The following is a 20899-nucleotide window of genomic DNA, read 5'->3' on the forward strand; positions in this document are numbered from 1 at the left end:
ACAAAAGATACTTTGGTTTGCTGAAGGACACATGAAAAAAACTCGCGAGGAGCTATCGAGTCATATGTCCTATTGACGTTTTTAAACAAAAGATTATAATTCCCATTTCAGTTTGAAGTTATATATACCCAGTAAGAGTAAAAAATTTAATGCATCGAGAAAAACTATAAAGGCGGTAGGCTGGTAAATTTCACTGGTTAGGGATCGATTTAAGAAATGTTGAACAATTGCTAGTGGCTTAGGAATTCTGTAGAAGGTATATTCTTGTCGTCGATTCTAAAAGACTGAACACTCCAAGAACACCCTAAGAACAAGCTATTAAGCGGCTGAGCACCCTTTAAAACATATCAAAATCGGCAAATCATTCGATGATTCGAAAAATAATTTGGTAAATAAATCGAAATTAATTTTGGGAGGAAAAGGGCCTGATAAGTCCAATGCTGTTGGTGTTGTTACAACCAACTGATGTTTTGCGCGCCAAAAGTGTGAACGGGGTTTTGTACTCCCTTTGTGCATTCAAGCAATTTTCCGTGGTTTTCAAATCTTTCACATCCAGTGACAATGTAAAATACGACATGTCACTTGACTACCTATTGTCGCCCAAATAGTCACGGCATAGAATAGAAATTAACTATGATGTGGTCACGATATGCTAGTGCACGCTAGATAAGTAGAACGAGACACACACCTCCTCTCTTTTTGTGTTGTTATTCTCCAGGCAGTGACGTCACCAGCTGATGCACTCGCAGGCCTAATTCCTGGAAAGGATTTATATAAGGAATTTTTGACAAATGAAACAGAAAATGCACAGTGTAGGACTTGTTAGAGGATAGCGGCAAGGCCACAGCATGCGACTTAAAAGAGGGCTTAGGAGGGGCAAATTTTTGGGCCCGTGCTCGAATGGGACAATGATAATCTTACTTGAACTATGTATGTGGCAGAAATTGCATGGGTTTTGGGGCGAGCGCCCAAAGTCGTCGCTTAAAGCAAAATTTTGAGGGCTTTTGTCGGAAAATTTGCTTGTTTTTGTGGGTGTTGCGGTTCCTCTCAGCTCCCTAGGCAACTATATATTGTAAAAATATTAATTATATGAACTGTAAATAACTATATAATTATCTTATTATTACAAATGAAGTTTGTAACATGAAGTTTCTTTATTTTTCTGACTGCCCAGTACTCGTTTCTTATAGCCAGTTTCTTTAGAAAAATGAGTGTATTTGTCTAAACAGGTATCCAAAACGTAAATTCCTTTTCAGAACTCGAAACCTACAGAAAAAGAACTTTTTCCTTCCTCACTTGACTTTTGTTTGCATCACGAAGGAGCCGTAAATAACCAATCAAACCATTCCATACTGACAACACTCAATCACGTGACAATCATGTTTCCTGAAAAAGAGGCCGCAGACGTTTGTTGTTTACGGTACTGTTGTTGCGGCATGGCTGGGGTACAGAAACAAAGAAATCTTAGCTGAAAGTTATTTTGTAAAAAGTTATCATTATTCGCGGAGAATCAATATGGTTTTAAGTAGAAGAACATTTCAAATATCCAGTCATGCTTTTGACTGCTTCAAAGTGATGGAACAATTGCAGAGGACGCGGGATTTGTGCGATGTAACATTGATAGTGGAAGGACGAGAGTTTCATGCACACAGGATAATCTTGGCTGGGGTTAGTCCGTACCTTAGGGCTATGTTTACAAATGGGATGTTAGAAAGTGGTCAGAGGAAAGTAGAAATCGGTGGAATCGATGCGAGGACTATGGAAGATTTGATCCAATTCGCATACACAGGCTCAATCGACGTTTCAATCGATAACGTTCAGCATCTTCTCGCCGGGGCCAGCATGTTGAATATATCACCTCTGAGAAACGCGTGCTCGAATTTTTTGAAAAGCCAGCTAGACTCAGGAAATTGTATCGGTATACGGCAATTCGCAGACTTATATTCTTGTGTAGAGTTAGAGCTGGCTGCGCGAGAATTCATCAACCAAAATTTTATGGAAGTTAGAAAAAGTGACGAGTTTTTGCAACTTACTTTTAGGAAATTGATTGAATTGCTGAAAAGTGATAAGTTACAAGTAAGATCCGAGGAAGACATTTACGTTGCCTTTGAAATGTGGATTTACGAAGACTACGAGAGTCGTAAGGATTACATCCCTGAAGTTCTAGAATGCATAAGGTTTCCTCAACTCTCCTTGGAATTTCTTGAATCAAAAGTATTTTCATCTCATTATATAAAAAATAACACAAGATGTCAGTTGATTTTAGCGAAAGTTATGAACGAAAGGCCTGAGAATCTGCCAAAATATTTAACTCGAAAACGAGCTTTGCCTCCATCAGTTTACGCGATTGGCGGAAGGAACAGTGTAGAGTGTCAGCTGAACACATTGGAGCGATACGACATTTACGAAGATGAATGGTTGATTGAGCCAAGTATGAATTCTGCACGCACAGCTGTTGGTGCGGCTTCGCTAAATGGTTTGCTTTATACTGTAGGTGAGGAACTCATTTTATTTATTTTAAAAAAAATGAACAGTTAATATTTCTCAGCTAAAGGAAGTAAATTGTCTTCTCTCGAACACTGAACTTTATTTCAGGAGGGAACCACGGTTGGCTTCAGCAAATATTTGTTTGTGTGGTAAGGATTAAAACTTTCCATTGGTCCTCACAATGAAGTCATAACAAGCTCTGTTGGCCATATTTGCTTTCTAGAAATATAAATAGCCAGAATCTGCTTTTTAAATTAAATATAAAAGCCTGTTGATTTACAAGTTTTGAAAATTAATAAAAGCAAAAAAGGTTTGAATAATGTTGCTGGTTGCCTTATATTTGCAGGTGGTGAATGTGCTGTAAATAATCCTCATGAAGATACAATGTACCTTGGAGTTGTAGAGTGTTTTGACCCAATTAAAAGAAAATGGTTTAGAGTAGCTGATATTGGTATTCAGAGATCTTTTGTGTCTGTTGCTGTTTGCAATGGAAATTTGTATGCTGTTGGAGGAGAAGACCGCTCTTGTAGCTACAATGCAGTCGAGAAATTTGATTCTTTAAGAAACAAATGGCAGCCGGTCAGAGGAATGAAGCGCAAAAGATCAGGGGCTGGGGTTGCTGTTGCTGATGGTAAGATATTGTCTGGTCTTTTGCTTGACAAGGTTCTTGATAGCTTCTAATTTAATCAGTTTATGTCAAACGAGAGGTCGCATATGTAGCTGTGGGCAATACAATCTTTTTTTTACTTTTTTGCTTCATTAAGACTTGACTCAATTTGCATTGAACCAGATTGTAAGAAAATCTGTTTATTGAGAGCTGATTATCAAACAAGCATGAAAATCTTACCTGGATTGTTCAAAAGGTTAAATTTTTACAGTCTTCAAGAATATGAGACTAACAATAACTAATTGCTAACAATGAGCCATTGCGCTACGTAAGCATCCCATAATGCATTTTTAGACTGTCTAAAATCAATTACTGCCATTGTTTGGACCGTCGTTACGCTCGCAAAGGCCCATTGTTAGCAATAAGTCTTTAAAAACAATCAATCGATAACAAAGTGGCTTAAGATGTCTCTCAATCAACAATTGGCCAATCAGTGAGCCTTATACACATCATAAGCTTATTTAGGCTAATTTTGATTGAAAATTGGGTTATCTTACAAATCGCTCAATTCTCTTAATAAGAAGTTATTCTGTTGAAAACAAGCAGGCCTCTCCGGGAATAAAAAGCATGCAGGCTAAAAAAGACCACTGCTAGTTTGGCTGCGTGGGCTATTTAGCCCTTGCAGAATTTGTTGTTTATCTATTTATATTTGAGTATATACAAGCCAAAAAATATATTACTATCTACTTGTAAACATGATTTATCTTAAGAAGACAGTTGTTTTGGGTGCATTACTACTCCTTAAAATGACAAAAGGGATTTCTGCTAAAAGTCGGCGAATAACATATACATAAACCTGGAAGCATAAAGGGAAGCAGAAATGCGGACTGAAAGTAACAAGAAAGTTAAGAAACGGTGAATGATTGGTTCTATGTTTTTGACAAATCCCAACCGCTTACCTTTCACCTTGTTGAAGAGTCAAAGAGCAAAAACAAATTATTTCTGAGACTTTTTTAATATTTTTCCGATTGCTCAGTTGTTGTTTCCTATAGAGTGTTTCTTATAAATAATGAGTGTATTCGGAACACAAATTTCGTACTTGACAGTGTTTTTGTAACAATTCTCATTTTTGCTATTTTACGCTATCTGTTGTTCCTTTCCTGCACAACCATTTTCTATTCCTTTGCTAGTTGTAACAGGTAATACTATAGTTTGTTAACATTTGATGTCAAAAGAAACAAAAATTTCCTTTTTATATGATATTTATAAAAACCATATACCTCTTTGACACGATGTCATTTATGAAAACCCTGATATAAAGTGGTAGGTAGTTAAAACATTAGAGTGTGAGACGTTGTTATAAAGAATTCAATGAGAGCGTTGTTATGAACAATTGCGTGGGTGGAAAAAAGCCCTTGCAAAACTTTTTTGCATGGGGTTTGCGTGGGCGCCGGCTTTAGCCTGCGTCTCCGGGAAAGGCATGAAACAAGGTACAATTCAATCCACATTTAAGTTTTATAGTAAACTTGTAAAAATGGCAGAGAGGCTTTGCAAGGTTTTGGGCAACAAAATAATTCTCCAAATCTTTCAGTTGTTGAAAGGTTTTTGGTTCAATGATATGGCAATAAAATTTAGGTGGCATTTAAGAAAGTTATATCATTAATTTTAGGAAATAACTACACTTATAGAATTTTTTTCAAAAGGAAAGGAAAAATTGACCTTTCCAATCCCAATCATACAAAAAAGGAAACCTTTAAAGTCCAATGGAACATACTATACACTGCTTGATATAAATTTTAATTCAGTTAAATTATGCATCCTGCTACTAGGAAACTTTATTCACATGAAAAAGCAGTGAAAGTGAACATGGTTTCATCGTCTCCATCATGAATGTTATATATTTGTTTAAAGTAGAAAAGTACAAAAAAATCTTCACTTAAAAATAGCTACAAGCTGATTCAGGCCTTTTTTTCAATTTGATTGCATCCTTTAAATCCAAATTTCTCATTAATGAAGCAGTCAAATCTCAGAAAATGGAAATTTCAACCAGTTTGTTTTGAATACATCAGTCATGTTATGCTTTAAATGTGTAACAAGGAGGCAGAGAAAAAAGCTTCCCCAAATATTTTTAAAAGTAGATGGAAGGATGATTATGAATTTTCAAATACAAAACCTTGATAGCAAGGCCGAAAAATTTTAAGGCTGCTGGAGCAACTGGAATCATCAAAGAGCACTTCACAGCTTCCCAGGTAAGTAACTAGGGAGATAACAAATATAATTCTGTACGAAGAGGACATGTCACAGGACTTGAGGTTGAGTACACTTGTTGCTATCTATAAAAAAATAGTGTTATGGAGTGTGGTAACTATCCAGGATTAAGTTGCTGGAGCATGGTATGAAAGCCATAGTAAGACTGCTGGAAAAGAATGCTGAATGAACTACTGTATGCAGATGATCTAGTTCTAATGACAGAAACAATGGAACAGTTGGAGGGAAAAGGTTAAAGGTGAATTTTGGAAAAACAAAGATTTTAGAATGTGGAATCTGAAAAGGTGTGTCAGTAGAGGCGAAGGCTGAGCCATGTGGTGTATTCATGTGTGCAGTATTACGGTAAAGAGAGTGACAGATAGAATGTGCATACATTTTATTTGTACAGAAGAAGAACGGCCTAAAACGAGGAACAGGAATCAGCAACATATGACATCCTGGGTGAGTTGGAGAGAATGCAAAATTTTTGCTACCTTGGTGACAACATAAATGGTAGCAGGGGTTGTGAACTAGCTGTGACAAGGATAGTAAGCCTAGGCTGGAAGGCCTTCAACACCATGTCTTCTATGCTTTGTGGGAAAAAGTACACCTGGAAGCTTTTATGACATACGGATCAGAATGTGGCTTGTACGATCAGTTGAGAAAGGTATTTCGAGATGAAAGGAAGGACGTATTGTCTGAAAGATGTGTGAAGTAGAGTTAGCTGATAGAATAAATAGGAGAGAGTCAATGGAAAGATTAGCACTGGAGGACACAATTGTTGAAACTGCTAAGCAAGGAGATTATGAAGATTGTGTGAAACAGGCATTGAGTTTGGTGACTGAAGGCAGTAGAAGAGGAGTGTCATAAAGTTGGATTGACCTTTGAGTACGCAAACAGCCGAGTGAAATGGAAAAGCTACGGCAGATCGTGGAAGGAAAGTCAGTAGCCCCCTGAAAAGAGGAAAAATCCTGGCTATAAAAACATGATGATGATGATGATGATGATGATGATGATGATGATGACTGAAACAAAGTTTATCAAATAACAATTTTTTATAACTGTAGATATATAGCATATGCATTCTGTTTGTGGGCAAATCTGAATGCCTGTCGTTAGAATTTTAGCTTTTAGCGTTGTTTAGCTTTTTTAAGTTGTGACCTTTTGAATTTTACTGAAAAATGCTTTCACTTCAGCAAGAAAGCAACTACACCATGGGCAAATCTATCTGCATCTGAAAAAAAGCAAATTCGGTTGCACAGTGGCTCACGAGACTTATACCTAGCAAATGGGAACTGACAAAGAGATATGGATGCGCAGTATTTATAAAACTGTATACGGTCGGAAATATTATAATGTCCGCTCCCCTATATATCCCTTCTGGTGTCGGCTCTACTTTAGGGGTTCAAAAACTTTCTACATTTGAAATGTCTCTGCAGCTTAGGCTGGAAAGTTAACCACAATTTTGTGTTGATAAGTGTAAGGAAACAAAATGGACACACTACTTTACAGTCTACTGTTCTTTTAGGCTTTATATATGCTGCTGGTGGCTATGACCGTGGAATGCATTGCGACAGAGCCTCAGTTGAGCGATATGATCCAGACAGAGATGAATGGTGCTTTGTGGCAGAATTGGAAAAAGCAAGATCTGGTTTAGTTTTAGTTTCAGTCAACGGATATGTATACGCAGTTGGTGGTCGGAACCGAAGTACAGATCATTACTTTTCTCTTTGTGAAAGATATAATCCTGTCACTGATCAATGGACTGTAGTATCAGCCATGATAACTCCACGTGCTTGGCCTGCTGCTGGCGTTCTTAACAACAAGATAGTTATGTTAGGGGGGTTTGATGGTGCAAATCGGCTGAGTAGCGTTGAAATTTACGATCCGGAAGAAGACCGTTGGAGACATGTCAGCCATATGAATATTTGCAGAGCTGGTTGTGGAGGAGCTGTCATGTGACTTTCTTACCAACAGCTGCGTGATAATTTTGAAATCTCTAAGGTGTGTACATATTCCAATTAAGTGGGTCGATTTTTATTATTGATGTGGTCCTTTTGTCACGATTTTTACTGTTCCTTTCTCTAACAGATAAACAAAGAGCTAATACTTTACTTTGATGATTCTTTTGGCGGTTGAATTTTTATCTTGTTGAGGTTATTAAATTTCGTATTTTACTGCTCATTTGTTTTAGACTAAATTTGTGGTTTGCTTGTTTTAGACTGGGTTCCAAAATTGGTCGCCCCATCCAACATGATATTCCTAGCATGCACTCATTTCTAAAAAAGGAAAAATTTACAGTGGTGGCAACTTTATAATTGAAAAAACTTCCTTCACATAGTTTAAAACCCTGTTTACATGAGATACTTAATGATCCGATCCCAGGCGTTTACACGGGATCCGATCCAGATGAGATCTAAAGACAACACGCATGCGCTTTTCAGAAAACTGGTGTGTGTCAGACGTTTTTCATGAAAACTGAGATTGAAACAACAGTCCAAACTAAATGGAGAGGAAAGCAACTCACAATCCAACCTGAAAGAGACAGACTCACAAAAGACAGACTCACAGCGAAATTTAAAAATATAAAACATGCTCTAAACATATTTTGAAGATTTTTGGATTCATCCTATCGTACAAATGTTTCAACACAGTAGTAAGTCAACTTCGAGTTTAGTTTTTTGACGCCAAACTCACGACATAAGTATTCAGAGTACTTCGAATGGACTATTATTCTGTCTCACTTTCGCATAAAACGTAAACGGATCCGACCTAGACCATATCCAACCGTTAACACAGGATCCAATCCAGGTGGGATCCATACTGGATCACCTCTGAAGGCGATCCCAAAGTGTTCGGATAGCGGATCAAAATGTATACGGATCCACCAGTTCCCGTGTAAACACAAGGCCTACGCGCACTCTTTTGAATCCAATCCGGATCGGATCCACTCTCGTGTAAACTTGGTCTTAGTGTCCATTTCAACTTAAGATGTTAGAATCAGACGAAACTCGTTAAATTACTAAGGCTGGTTTGTTTTACGTTAGTGGTTTTTTGCCCAAATTATGCGGATATTTTTATCTATGATACCTTAGTGGTTTTAAACCAAAGTATCTTAGTGGTTTTAAACCAGGACTGAGAGTTTCTTTTCTGCACAACAGCCTTAATACCGATGTGAAATTTTGGTGCTGAAAATGAGTGAGTTAAATTTAACTAGGACAATCCGAGCCATCCATCCCAAGTGTTCGCCACGTCTTTGTCAGCGTGCATCGTGCAGCGTGCAACTAAAGGGCTCACCAAGCTGTTTTCCCTGCATGGCGATGCCTCTACTCTTGTCGTGTAAGTTAGGTCTGCAATTCCTGTGATACCAATTAGCATGAACCAATTGGCATGAGACATACAAACTTAAAACTCAAACAAAGGCTTCGGTATATTCAGGCTAATTTAAGGTCTAAATCCAAATAGTATCTGGCATAATCACACCTTTTCTTGAAAAGCTCCTTTCCACCCTAACCGGGCTCTTGATATCCCTAACCCCTTTGAGTTCTTACTTCTTAGTTTGAGAAAGATAGAAAAATTTTAGATATGGGTATATATGGTTAACTAACGCAAACTTTAAATTGTTGTATCTTTGTGTGTTGACTTGATGTTTGTTGTTTCGTACCAGAAAAATTAATGTAGGTTTGTAAATAAGAGTTATTTATAACATGAGACATATTAAGTAGCAGAGGATTTTAGATGCAGAAAAACGTTGTTTTGGTTTAAATTTGTTTCTTTTTGTGCACAGCGGGTGTTTCTTTTGCTTGTAATGAAGACTTTACTCTCAGCTTCTTCGAATTGAGAGCTGCCGCTTACTCAAATGAACAAGAGTTATTTAGCTACAGTTTTACAAAATGACCAAACCAAAAGACGCTTTCGGTGGTGTACATATGAAGGAGGGACATATACTTTACCTGATAACATATTTTAAAAGTTGTTTAGATACAAATCACTGGAACTACTGGCTATTTATACTGGCCTACCATTTAAATTGCTGCAAGAGGCTTATGGTTTCCGCTCTGTGAAAAGAATTTAGATGGGTGATTCTTTATCTGCAGAAATTACTCGGTTTAAACGCAGGGCTATTGACAGGTTGTGCGTGAAGTGGCGGAAAATTCTTTTTAAATAGAACACGAGAGATTCTGCATAACATTGCAAAAAGAGGTTTTTCGAAGGCGTGCGATGTTTTCATAGAAAGAAATGCCCCTTGAGTGGTGGTGCTTTATGTCAGACATCGGAAAGAACACAACTTCGTAAAGGAAACGATGATGCTTAGCAGGTGTCTTTTTATTACAAAATCAAAAAAGAAGTCAATTAGAAAAAACGGAACAAGAGAAATAAAAACGTTATTTATTAGAGACAATATACTACAGACACACATAACGATCGAATAAAGTATTGCCCATTAATTCATTTGATACTAAAAATTTGATTTGCAAAAAAGGGGGAAAGTGAGCCCAATAGTTGTCAATAAATATATGTGTAGAACGACTTCAGATTGGAGAAAGAGTTCTTTTCTGCTGCGCAGTCAATTCAGGGTGCCAAAAGTCGATTATGAGAATCAGCCTGACTGACGTTCCATTGTGCCAAACTTCATGCTCGAAAGAGTCATCAAACACAATCACTTTGCCCGCTTGCCAAGTCCTGTCAAAGTAGGATAGCGGTCAGAACTCAAAGCAAATGAATAAAAGAGACAAGGTTTTGTCATGAAAACTCTGCTAGGTGAGCCCTATGCATTGTTTGGCTAATACAGATAAGAATCAACTGGAAATGTACCAGACAAAGTTAATACAATCGTCTATATATCTTGTAAATGGCAGAGCGATATGAACAAAGCAGCTGAATTTTCGGATGGTTGTGGGATACGATGCCATTGCTAAAGGACAAGATTTTTTTAGAAGCATTGATTTTAAATCTTCAGCTCACAGAGTAGAGGCTGGGTATTAGGAGGAAAGAAAAGGCACATGGACGCCTAGGTCCGGTTCAGAATTTCACCATAACCTCTTAGGTTCTATTTGGCATAATCTAAGTTAAGAGAGTAGAGCCAGAAAGACCTTGGTTATTCCAACTTGACTGAATGCTTAAAGGAAAACTCTGTATGTACTATACTATTCAATGTCTTACCCTGCCTCGTATTCCTCATTTTCTAAACCTCAATACAAAATGCTGTAGTCCTTTTGCTGCAAACATATCCAACATAACAGTTTTGTTACGAACATATCATACAAATACATGGAGCCAAACGGCATTTTTGACGACTCACCTCGTTTCATCGCCGGCTCGAATAAAAACGTTCTTGGGAATAACAAGTCCCAGATGGGCACGGAGACGACAGTTGGTTGGACCTGTGTGCGGCCAGACATGTGTGCCAGGGTACATCACGGAAAATTTTATCTGAAACGGTAACAGAAGCCGAATACAAACCACAAAACTTTGCACTGCATGCCTACTTACGAAACAGGAGACATCCACGAAAAATTTTACGAGTTTATGAGTCTCAGGACGAATTTGAGAAAAATTAAGCAGATTCAATTTGAAGCTTCTACTAAATATAGGGGAATAGAATTTAGGAATGTTAGATGAATAGAAAGAAATACTAAACATAACGCTGTTAAAACTTTGCGCATAATACTGAACTGTTCGTATTTGAACTAGTTTCATATGAAAGAGCACGGAGCACAACATAGCATAACATAATGTTGCAATGGATTTATATGAAAGCTTGATTGAATCGGCGTTTACAGTAAACGGCTTCAATAGGGATAACTCACTTGGCCTCGACTGCATCCTGTCGCTTCACTCATTTTGCTAACGATAGCGCATGTTTTTGGCGCTCTTTTGCATCCAGCCCAAACTTGGCTTCCTCTTTCGAATAATGTTAATTGTTTCCAGTCCCCAGTATCTTGTAGCTTTTCAGCCTCTTGTTCAAAGCCTCCATGCTCTTTTTTGTTTAACAGGCCAACTGCCTCGTCTCTGATAGTCTTCCAGTTTGCTTCTAGAGCTCTGAAACAAAGATGCAAACACTGGTAATTTTAAAAAAAATGTTTTTGAACAAAAAACTGCTTTACTTCTCAACTCTAGACGGAATGGTCTTTACATGGGTTTCAGTATTTCCAATTTATTTTACATCATTTGCCAGTACCGTAAATCCTCGAATAAGCCCCCACGCTCGAATAAGCCCCCATGAGGGAAGCAAAATTGCAGAACAATATCTTATTTCAAAAAGCCCCCACAGGACAATAGCTATTCAATTTATTTCATTAAGAAAAATATGTCGTTTTTATGTCGACCTTTGAGGAAAATACTAAACTTTGAAATAAGTTCCCCCCCCCCTCCTGCCCCCACCCACAAATTCATTTTTGCAAATAAGCGCCCGGGGGTTTATTCGAGGATTTACGGTTTATCAATCATGTGTCTCTGAGCGTCATCAAATAATGTAAACGAAAGTAACAAAATCCCCTGTTGCCTGGTTAAGAAAATTAATATTGAACTTCTCAGCAGCCAATGAAATGTAACCATTTAAAAAGAAGCCAGAAAAAATGTTTCTAGAAGTAGACGGCTGGGTCATGTAACCGTTGACAAACATTTTGTGCGGGACAGTCTGCTTGTAAGAGGAATTTTGATTACCAACTGTCAAAAGGGAGTGTCTGACAAAATGGCAGACCGTTAAATTTTGATGCTTGCTTATTGTTTGTGAACCTGGGCTTCCACACACAGATGTCTCTGGGCTGTCTCTTCGGCCAAACAGCCCTTTAGGACGTTCGCTTCTTGTTTTCCCGCTGTGGACAAACGGCATCTTTTTCATGAACGAATTAATAAAAATGATGTCAAAATATACGTACAAAATCGTTACAAAAAACGTTAAAATATTCTCTATCGGCTGCGATGTCCTACCAAATCACATTCCAGTTGCTGTGGTGGATTCACCCCATCCACAAGCATCAACACAACAACATTGTCCCGCACATGTGACCCAGCCCCTTTAAATTCCACTATATACAGTTTATCCCGTTAAGTTGTAGCCGGGATAACTCGGACTTTCACTATCGAACTGATTTTTAAACTTCCAATAGAATGTTCTACCGTGTTCAAGTCAAAATTCCGAACATTCACTGAGGCAGACCACTTTCTTACCACCGGGTCCGGTCTTAGAAAGCCCTTTCCTGTATTTTTTGAGCTTTTGGTTAAGCTGTGAAACATTCAGATTTAAGAGAATCAACGTGTATCCAAAGGACATAATGGTATGAAATGTCTGGTAGCAATAGAAAAATCTATCGTGATTGGTTGCCTATTAATTGATCTGTAAGCTGACAAGTTTTAGATCCGCTCATACTTGTTTTAAGTACAGTACTGAAATTGACTGGTAATAATGCTGTCATCAAGTTTTTTAATTTGTTCTGATCCATATATGGGGATCAAAGGAGACGCAGTGGTCAAAGGAGGTCATTATCAATATCAACTCCGAGTTATTTCTCGTTAGAGCTACTAATGACATCAGTATTTGCCAGCTTTACATTAGCTGGACCATCATATTTCTGCGCAGGAACCAGAGGATGACATTTATCTTCGTTATATTTTTATAAAGTTGTCAGCAAACCACTTTATGGCTACGTTACAGTCATTTGCAAGCTTACGAGTTAAGTTATTTAGGTTCTTGTCGCAAAAATATTTAGTAGTATCATCTGTATAATTGCAGATATCTAAGATCTGAATAACACGTAAGAGATCATTAGTGCACAGTGTATATATTAAACAATAGAGGGCCCAAAACTGATCTCTGCTGAAGGCCACATGTTAGGTCTTTCCAAGAACTGAATGAACTACTACCTCAATTTTCTGCTGTTTATTTGTAAGGTAATTGCCTTGAAGATTTACCGCCTTTATCAGTGCTAGCTTTGGACTTATCTTGGAGCCTTACAAGTTCATGTTAAGCACTGTAGCCTTGTCGAAAAGTACAGAGAGGTGAGGACAAAAAGGTGTATATAGGCATTAACATGTCTAAATCTTTATAACAAAACTACGACTGACTTTTCGGTGTAAAATAGGACAAACTTACGCAAGGTGCTTTGAATAACCTGTTTCCTTATGCGTCCACCAGGGCCTGGCTGTCAACGGAGTATCAGCGTTATACAGCGATCGTTGCAAAGCAGAGAGAAATATTCCTTTTCGTGCACCTTGTTCGTAAACACGACGGGCCTAACAAGATGATGAAATTAGTAATACATTTCTTTATACTGAGTTACCTTTTCAGCAATAAATGTGCTGTCATCAAAAGGGCATTTCGCATAATGGATTTGATTTAGCTTAAAGGCAGTCGACAGATACTAAAGGGGCTTAAGCCATCTTTCAATCAAGAATTAACCAATCAATGAGTGTGATTCCATTCACAAGCTTATTCATTGGCTAATGTTGTTTGACAGATTTCTTTAGCTACTGTCGATTGCCTTTAATCCGGTCTCTTCTGATTCATCGATTGTCCAGTTTGAAAGTTAACCAAATATATATAACCAATATAAAAAATTAAAAAATTCGATGATTGACATGCAAAATAAAAGTGCACTGTTTGAGGATGAATTACAATGTTTTTGTTATAGCGTTATCAGCGCATCACCAAGCTCTTGAAAAAGCTGCTATGAAAAGAAGTTGGATGTTGGAAGAATGAATTCAATAAATTTATTTGAGCTATAATGATTTGCTGGTAAATGTATCCTTATAACTAGAGAAATTGTAAATAAGCTGGATGGAATATGTTTGCAAAAAAGATTTGGGCACATTTGAAAAAAGGGTTTAACAAATTGATAACGAGAGATATAAGCAAGGTTATGTGGCATGAGGAAAGAGCTCGTGAAATTTATTGTGGTATAGGAAATAGTGGATTCTCTTTTATTTCAACTGGCACTCAGTTGAAGTTTGAAACTATTTGAAAGAAGTTTAATACCATTTCTGTTAATACTTTCACAGATATTGCTTTCACTATTCGAGCCATTGTCTATTCGAAATATTTCTCTTCTACACTTGGTGAGAAGAATGTTGAACATTGGCTAACTTTTGGCATAAGGAATAATTTTACATGTTTTGAGAAATGTCGTCATGAATTAGGTACTACATTCAGAATTTCATATGAATCTATATGATTATGACAAATGGCCGGTTTCAAGGGCATTTAAATGAAAGGGGCACTTTGCCCCCTTGCTCCTCCTATCAAAAGGCATCAGGGGTGGTTGACCCCCCACGCCCCCTTCTCCGGCATCCCTGAGTGAGTCCACTGTAAAAGTGCATAAAATGCGCAGATTTTTGCTTTTCTGTTCTCTTAAGATGATGTATTTTTTTGGCAAATCATAAAATACCAAGGAACTGTGTCAATAAATTTCGCAAATACAATAAAAGCAATAACTTTAGACGGATCAAACTTTTCGAAAAATTTATCTGAAACACGAATGGCCTGAAATCAGGCACTGGTGTCGGAGTTTAAAGCAAAAATTTCCCTTCAATACTTTCATTCTATAAAAAACAAAATAGGAAGCCTATGAATCAAAAGTAAAAAAATTATCAATGTATTTTTACTGTATAAATTCATTTTATTCAAGAGTGGTTGGTCTTCAGAATATCTTTATTAGGATTTACCTCTAATGGCTTTTATCTTGATGAACATCTTCTGTGCTATCTTTTCCAAAGACAGAAACTGTGTCATTGCTGGTATTATTGAACAGTAGATCATTAATTTGAAATTTGATAGTTGAAAATAAAAAAATTTCATCTTGGAAAAATAATATTTGCTTGACAGATGTTGATGGGGACTTTGGAATTTTTGAAATTTCTATCTAAAGTTGTTGCTTTTACTGCAATGCACAAGCCCACAACATGTTGTTTCGCGGTTTTATGTACTTTTTGCTTTTTGCCTTTTAGTGAACTTTATTGTCTTGGCTGAACAATAACAAGTTTGTAAACAATAAACTGCTAAATGAATTCATGGTCAGTAGTAATCAAAAATAAAAGAAAAATTGACATAATATGGGTTTATTTTTTCAGTTCCTATAAAACCCATGAGGTGTATAGAATATGCTAGAGGGTCAACTCAAAGCAGCTTTGATCACAGAAAATGAAGCATGGAGAAATTTTACTTGCAAGGCAAAAACAGAGAAGTGATTTACATACACAATTATAAAACATGCCATATCAATTCAGTTTATAGTGATACACCCAAAAGGAAAGTCTGATACACCCAAAATCCAAAATAGTTTGATTTCAAGGAATACAGCAAAAAAGGATAATTATGGACATCTAAAGTGATGGTAGCCTTTGTCGCAGAGCACATCCTTCAGAATATGGCCTGCAATGCAGGCTACAGTGATTTTTTCACATTCCACAAAAATTCGAAAAAAACAGAACTAGTTTTTTTATCTTAGAAAAACAAGTTTTTGAGAGTTCCAGTTGCAAGAAAACACAAGCTACAAATCCCTTGATGTCTTGCACATGGTCAAGGTAAAGAAGGAAAAAATTGTGTTAAAAGTCCATTTAGTAAAACTACGAAAAATTACCTCATCTGGTTTATAAAGACGAATGTATGCATCACCAAGATGGAAATAAAACCTTCCGTTATCTGCACCAGGGTCCCCACTATTAATACCTTCAGTTAAGTATGGAATTGACTCGTTAAATTTGTCCAGAGACTTTAAAATAAACCCAACATGAGATTTGGAATGACCATCTGTAGGAAGGACCTCTAGCACCTATAAAAACAGAACATTAAAATTACATCAGCAAAAACTACTCCATCTAATGAAACATTGAATAAATATTAAACAAACACTTTTTCTGAAATTAATTGTTCTAAGGTAAGAAATTCTACTATTGCAAAGATTGTCCTGGATTGTCCTAGATTGTATAATTGCTTTAAACCAGATTAAAGGAGACAGGAATGTCTACGTCTTCTAAAAAATAATTGTAAAGGCAAAAAATACTGAAAAATATTTACATATATCATAAAAGCCATATCACTCTGGATTTATCCTGCAATAGCTTGCCTTGAACAATTAAATAGCGTTTGAATATGAAAGGCATTGTCCATCCTGCCTGTTTTGAAATTTGTGACATTTCTCTGAAGAATTTCAGTGAAATGCCAGCACTTTTCTGGTTTATGTACACTTGGGCTTATAATCGGGAATAGAATTGATTTCTTAGCAAACATTCCCCACCCTCAAACAATTTAATTGTCTTTAGAACTCATGATGCAATAAGCTTTACCTTCTCAAATGGAGCCAAGGCCTTGGCTGTTTCACCAGCCAGCAAGTACTGCACTCCTAGTGCTCTGTTAACATCTGGATCGGATGGAAGAAATGCTACAAGCTTTTCTAATACTCTCACTGCTCCCAAAGGTTTTCCAAGAAATGATAGCCTTTCTGCACTTCTAAGCAGAGCAAGTTTCTTCAACGTAGATGGGCAATCTTCAATATCTGGTACAGTATTAAAAAGCTTTATTGCTTCCAATAGGAGCTCATTGCTTCTTTTTTTCTCGGCCTCTTCATCAATTGCTTTTGCTTTTCCATATCTTGCATATGGGCTTTTGGGGTATTTCGTAGATAAAACTGAAAATTCTCTGACAGCATCATCAATTCTCTTACCATCTAACATTTTGGTAGCTTTTCTTAATACATCGCTTATAGATTTATCATGCTTGTTTAAAAGTTTCTTGAGATCATCAGCTTTGGGTTTTGGAGCATCCTTTGTTTTGGTCTTTGGGGTGGTCTTTGGGGTGTCCTTTGGCTTTCTCTGTTCCTCTTTACTTGGTTGAGGTTTTTTTCCAATGAAAGAATCCTTACTGCTGATCAAAATTATGCCTGCTATCACAACAAAGGACAAAATTGCAATTGATGCAAACTTCAGGTATACATAATTTTTGCTTTTTCCTTTCCCAGTCTTGCTTTCTGAAAAATAACAATTATGGATTTAATGTTTGTTCAGAAGAAGCCAGATACCTTCTGTGGTGCATAAAATTAAAATGCAAGGAGAAGGTTAGAAATATGGTCCAAAATTTTATACTCGACCACAATGAATGTTATAAAGTCTTGATTGAAGCTGTTGTGAAGCGAATCCATAAGGACAAGCTTGTCTAGGGGCTGTTTTACAGCGCATTGACATTTTGATCTTCATTTGTTTTGGCTTTTCTTTCATGGCAGGTGATAATTATTTCTTAATCCTCTGACGCATGTTCTTTTTGTTCTATTGCTCAAACGGCCGCGAGAGCTTTGAGAACCTTGAGGGCCGCGAAGCTGCAAGGTAATCAGATCCCTGTTTGATGACCTTTTCGATGTTTCTGTGACGTAGGTCTTATTGTGCTGATGGCTTTTGAACAAAGAGCCCCACACAGCAACGTAATCATTCCGCAGTTTCATTACCTTGAGAGCAGTTCCACATCCTTCATGATTAGTAGAGTGCTTACAAACGACTATTGCTGGGGGTATTTTCACTACATTCTGAGCAAGAAAATCAGCTAATCATGAACAGCGTTAGTAATTAAAAAAGGATGGATAGCCATGCTCCAGAATAACATAAAAAGGTTGAACCAGTGAGTCTGTCTATGTGTTTATTCGTGGATATGTGGATGTAACAACAAAGAAGGAAGGGACATTTTTTATTGCTGGTCTCTTTGTGATGGGTGGTTTATCAACGGTGCATTTAAGATTTAATAATTTATTTCAGGAATATTTGCCAAATAGGAAAGTTTTACTTCAATATTTTGATAAAAAATTAAAGATTAAACAATTTAAAGAGGCTTGTAGTAAATTTAAAAAACTTTTCAAAAACTACTAATAAGTGTTCTCTTGGAAAATTATTGTCCAGAAAATGTGCAGAGTCGTTTATCCTGGACAAATAAGTCTGCATGGAATCTTTACGTAGTGATTCCTGGTCATTCCTTTCAAGGTAAGCAAATCCACTTTTGATTACCTTGCCCTTTTTACGGCTCACAACAATGGGCTTTTGGCCGATTTTAATAGGTCTGTTCTGTTATTTTAGAATCATTTACAGGCTCAAAACCCGTGGCATGAACTGTCAGCCGTTCACTGCAACTCCAAAACAGAACCTCAAGGCATTTGGTTGTTGTGTTGTGCGGCGGAATATTCTGTGGTTGTAAGCACAGAAAGGGAACTCAGACATTAAGTAAATAATCAAGATCGACCTTAAATATGTTGGATGTTTAATGATGATTCTTTATGTACATTTTAGATGAAAGCACCTTTCATACTAAGACGCTTTCATGGTTTACTTCGACAGGGTACAAAATGGCAGTCATCAAGCATCCCAAAACTAAATTCTACCTAACCGCACAGCTAGGTTATATCGATGTTGCTTGTGCATTAGATGAGGCAAGGCAAAGAGAGGCTGTTAGGCACAACAAAAATGCATCAAGATACGCATAAATGGTTCATAATCACATTGATAATGTTGTATATTTTTCCGCACAAGAAAAAGCAAGAGGGAAATTGTTTTCGAAATTGCTAAAACATTTGAACCATCAAGCATATGATTCTTCGCCATTCTTCGGGTTTTTGAAAGGGCGTGGCCCTGAAACCCTGGCGGATTCGCTCGCTTTGCTCGCAAATTTTTGATTACCTACTTTGCGACGCTTCGCGCAGCCCCTGATGGCAAGTATTTACTAATCTGATCTATAAAAATGTATTTATCCATAAATGTTCTGTAACTTGAGAAGAGACTTCCCCAAAGATAAGTACTTCCAAACATGCAATACATCTTCTTGGCATGCTGCACCAGACCTGGATATGGACCATCATCCTGGAGACACTCTTTATAAAACTGTACTCTCCTCTGCAGAGCAAATTGGGGAGGGAGACTGGGAGGGAAAGAGGGATAGGATAAAGAGACTGTAGAAGAAAAGAAAAAGTGGAGTAGCTGCGAGAGAGAAGAAGCATCCGCCCACCCCCTCCTATTCTTTGCACTTCGCCATTGCTCGAACCCCATCTCCTTCCCCAATAGCCTCTGTGGAGGAGAGTAACAAAACTGGATAAGATCAGTGTCCTTGTATTTGAGTTTCAATTCACTGGTACCCTGCAGATCGATCAACTTCATTTAACGATCTTCAGAGGCCATCTCAACTTTGACATCAAATGGTGAAGCATGTTATCATCCACCTTTCCAAAGCTTATTTCACGAGAATAAGCACACTGAAAAAATTTAATGATTGAAATTATGGGGCTGTTTATTTTATTTCTATTTTAGCCTGTAAAGTTCGAGACCTGAATTTTGTTTGAGCCGCTTTTTTAACACAAGGTATATAAAAGTTGAAGGCCCTGTGGTCCCCAAAGAAAATTTACATGTTTTCTGGCCCCGCACTCGAAGTACTAACGAACCCCTGCGCTATGCCCGCTTAAACTAAAAGCCTTTCACATAACATAACAACACTCTTTTATAGGAAAATGGGTTAATAAGAATATTGAAAAACAACGATCTATGTTATTAAGATAATTAATTGGTGTTTTCGTTACATTTTCTAAATTTCTATGAAGTTTTTATCAAGAAGACAGCAAAATATAATTTGCTTTGGACTTTCTCTCTATGTAACCGTTTTCAAAAACAATTTAAGATTATGTTTCGACTCACAACTTACAATTTTCGAGGAATTACGATTTTATAATAAAACTGTACCTCTGTAAACTCAAACTGAATATAAAGAACTGCTAAATAGCTATTCAAAACTTTACCTCTATTCTTCTGTGGTAGTTTTTTCGATTGAGCCTTCAATCTCTGTCTTGAATTGTCACTGGCTGCCATTTTCAACGAAATAGGAAAACTGCAACATTTAAATATATTAATGTTGGCTAGGCCTAGGCCAAGTGCGTGACCACGAGATCGAGGTTTCGTTCGTCTTTTCAGCTGCGTTTCTCTCCTTCAGCAGCTTTGTAAATATTGAAATATAGTCAGGGACAAAGCGACACGACATAATTCAATGTTTTAAATTTCATCTTTTTAAAACTTATGTTTCATTACATCGGATTCTCGTCGTCGTGTCCCTTTACTATTTTTCCTGACTATTTTTCGCGTTATTACTCCTTGCAAGATCACAGAATCCGGCTGACAGCATATCATGCTTTTCTTTCTTCTTGTACACATTGTAAATATTGGATGTTAATAAGTTCTTTCGAGTGTTTTTGGTCAATGGAGATTTATCGAACTTTTTTCAGATCTACCAAGACCTCATTTCAAGATTTCAATGCCTGTTCAATGCAATTAACAAATGGTAATGAAATTGAATGCACGGTATTCACAGTCAATAGAGAAAAGTTCTCCTATTGGCTATGATTGTACCAGCAAACAATAATTTGCAAGGGTTTTTCAAAACAACTATGGGATATTTAATAGAATCAAAACCAACGTCCTGTCCCATGCTACGATGAGGCAGAGCAAAACAGGCAATGGGGCCGGGGTAACTACCTGCAGATGGTGATGATAACTTTGGCATGAAATTATTGCCACTACATGAGTGGAAGGACATTGGAATGTTGT

At 37.2% G+C, this 20899-nt stretch overlaps 2 protein-coding genes across 2 annotated transcripts; one reads left to right on the plus strand and one right to left on the minus strand.

Annotated features, from left to right (window-relative positions):
- Nucleotides 1-1415: 1415 nt before the first annotated feature.
- LOC135689629 (kelch-like protein 28) lies at nt 1416-9107 on the plus strand. The gene is made up of 3 exons (XM_065206924.2): nt 1416-2494; nt 2834-3118; nt 6870-9107. Exons 1-3 carry the CDS (start codon nt 1516-1518, stop codon nt 7301-7303), a joined length of 1698 nt encoding a protein of 565 aa, XP_065062996.1. The 5' UTR covers nt 1416-1515; the 3' UTR covers nt 7304-9107.
- A 545-nt stretch (nt 9108-9652) lies between these two features.
- On the minus strand, nt 9653-20360 carry LOC135689630 (aspartyl/asparaginyl beta-hydroxylase). The gene is made up of 7 exons (XM_065206925.2): nt 20098-20360; nt 16625-17304; nt 15919-16110; nt 13437-13576; nt 11152-11383; nt 10644-10774; nt 9653-10024 (listed from the first exon to the last, which is right to left on the minus strand). The coding sequence occupies exons 1-7, from the start codon at nt 20165-20167 to the stop codon at nt 9874-9876; spliced, it is 1596 nt and encodes a 531-aa protein (XP_065062997.1). The 5' UTR covers nt 20168-20360; the 3' UTR covers nt 9653-9873.
- Nucleotides 20361-20899: the final 539 nt, after the last annotated feature.

The sequence above is a fragment of the Rhopilema esculentum genome, chromosome 5 (genome assembly GCF_057945365.1).
Source record: "Rhopilema esculentum isolate cy_ngs chromosome 5, ASM5794536v1, whole genome shotgun sequence".
NCBI classification, from domain to species: Eukaryota; Metazoa; Cnidaria; class Scyphozoa; order Rhizostomeae; family Rhizostomatidae; genus Rhopilema; species Rhopilema esculentum.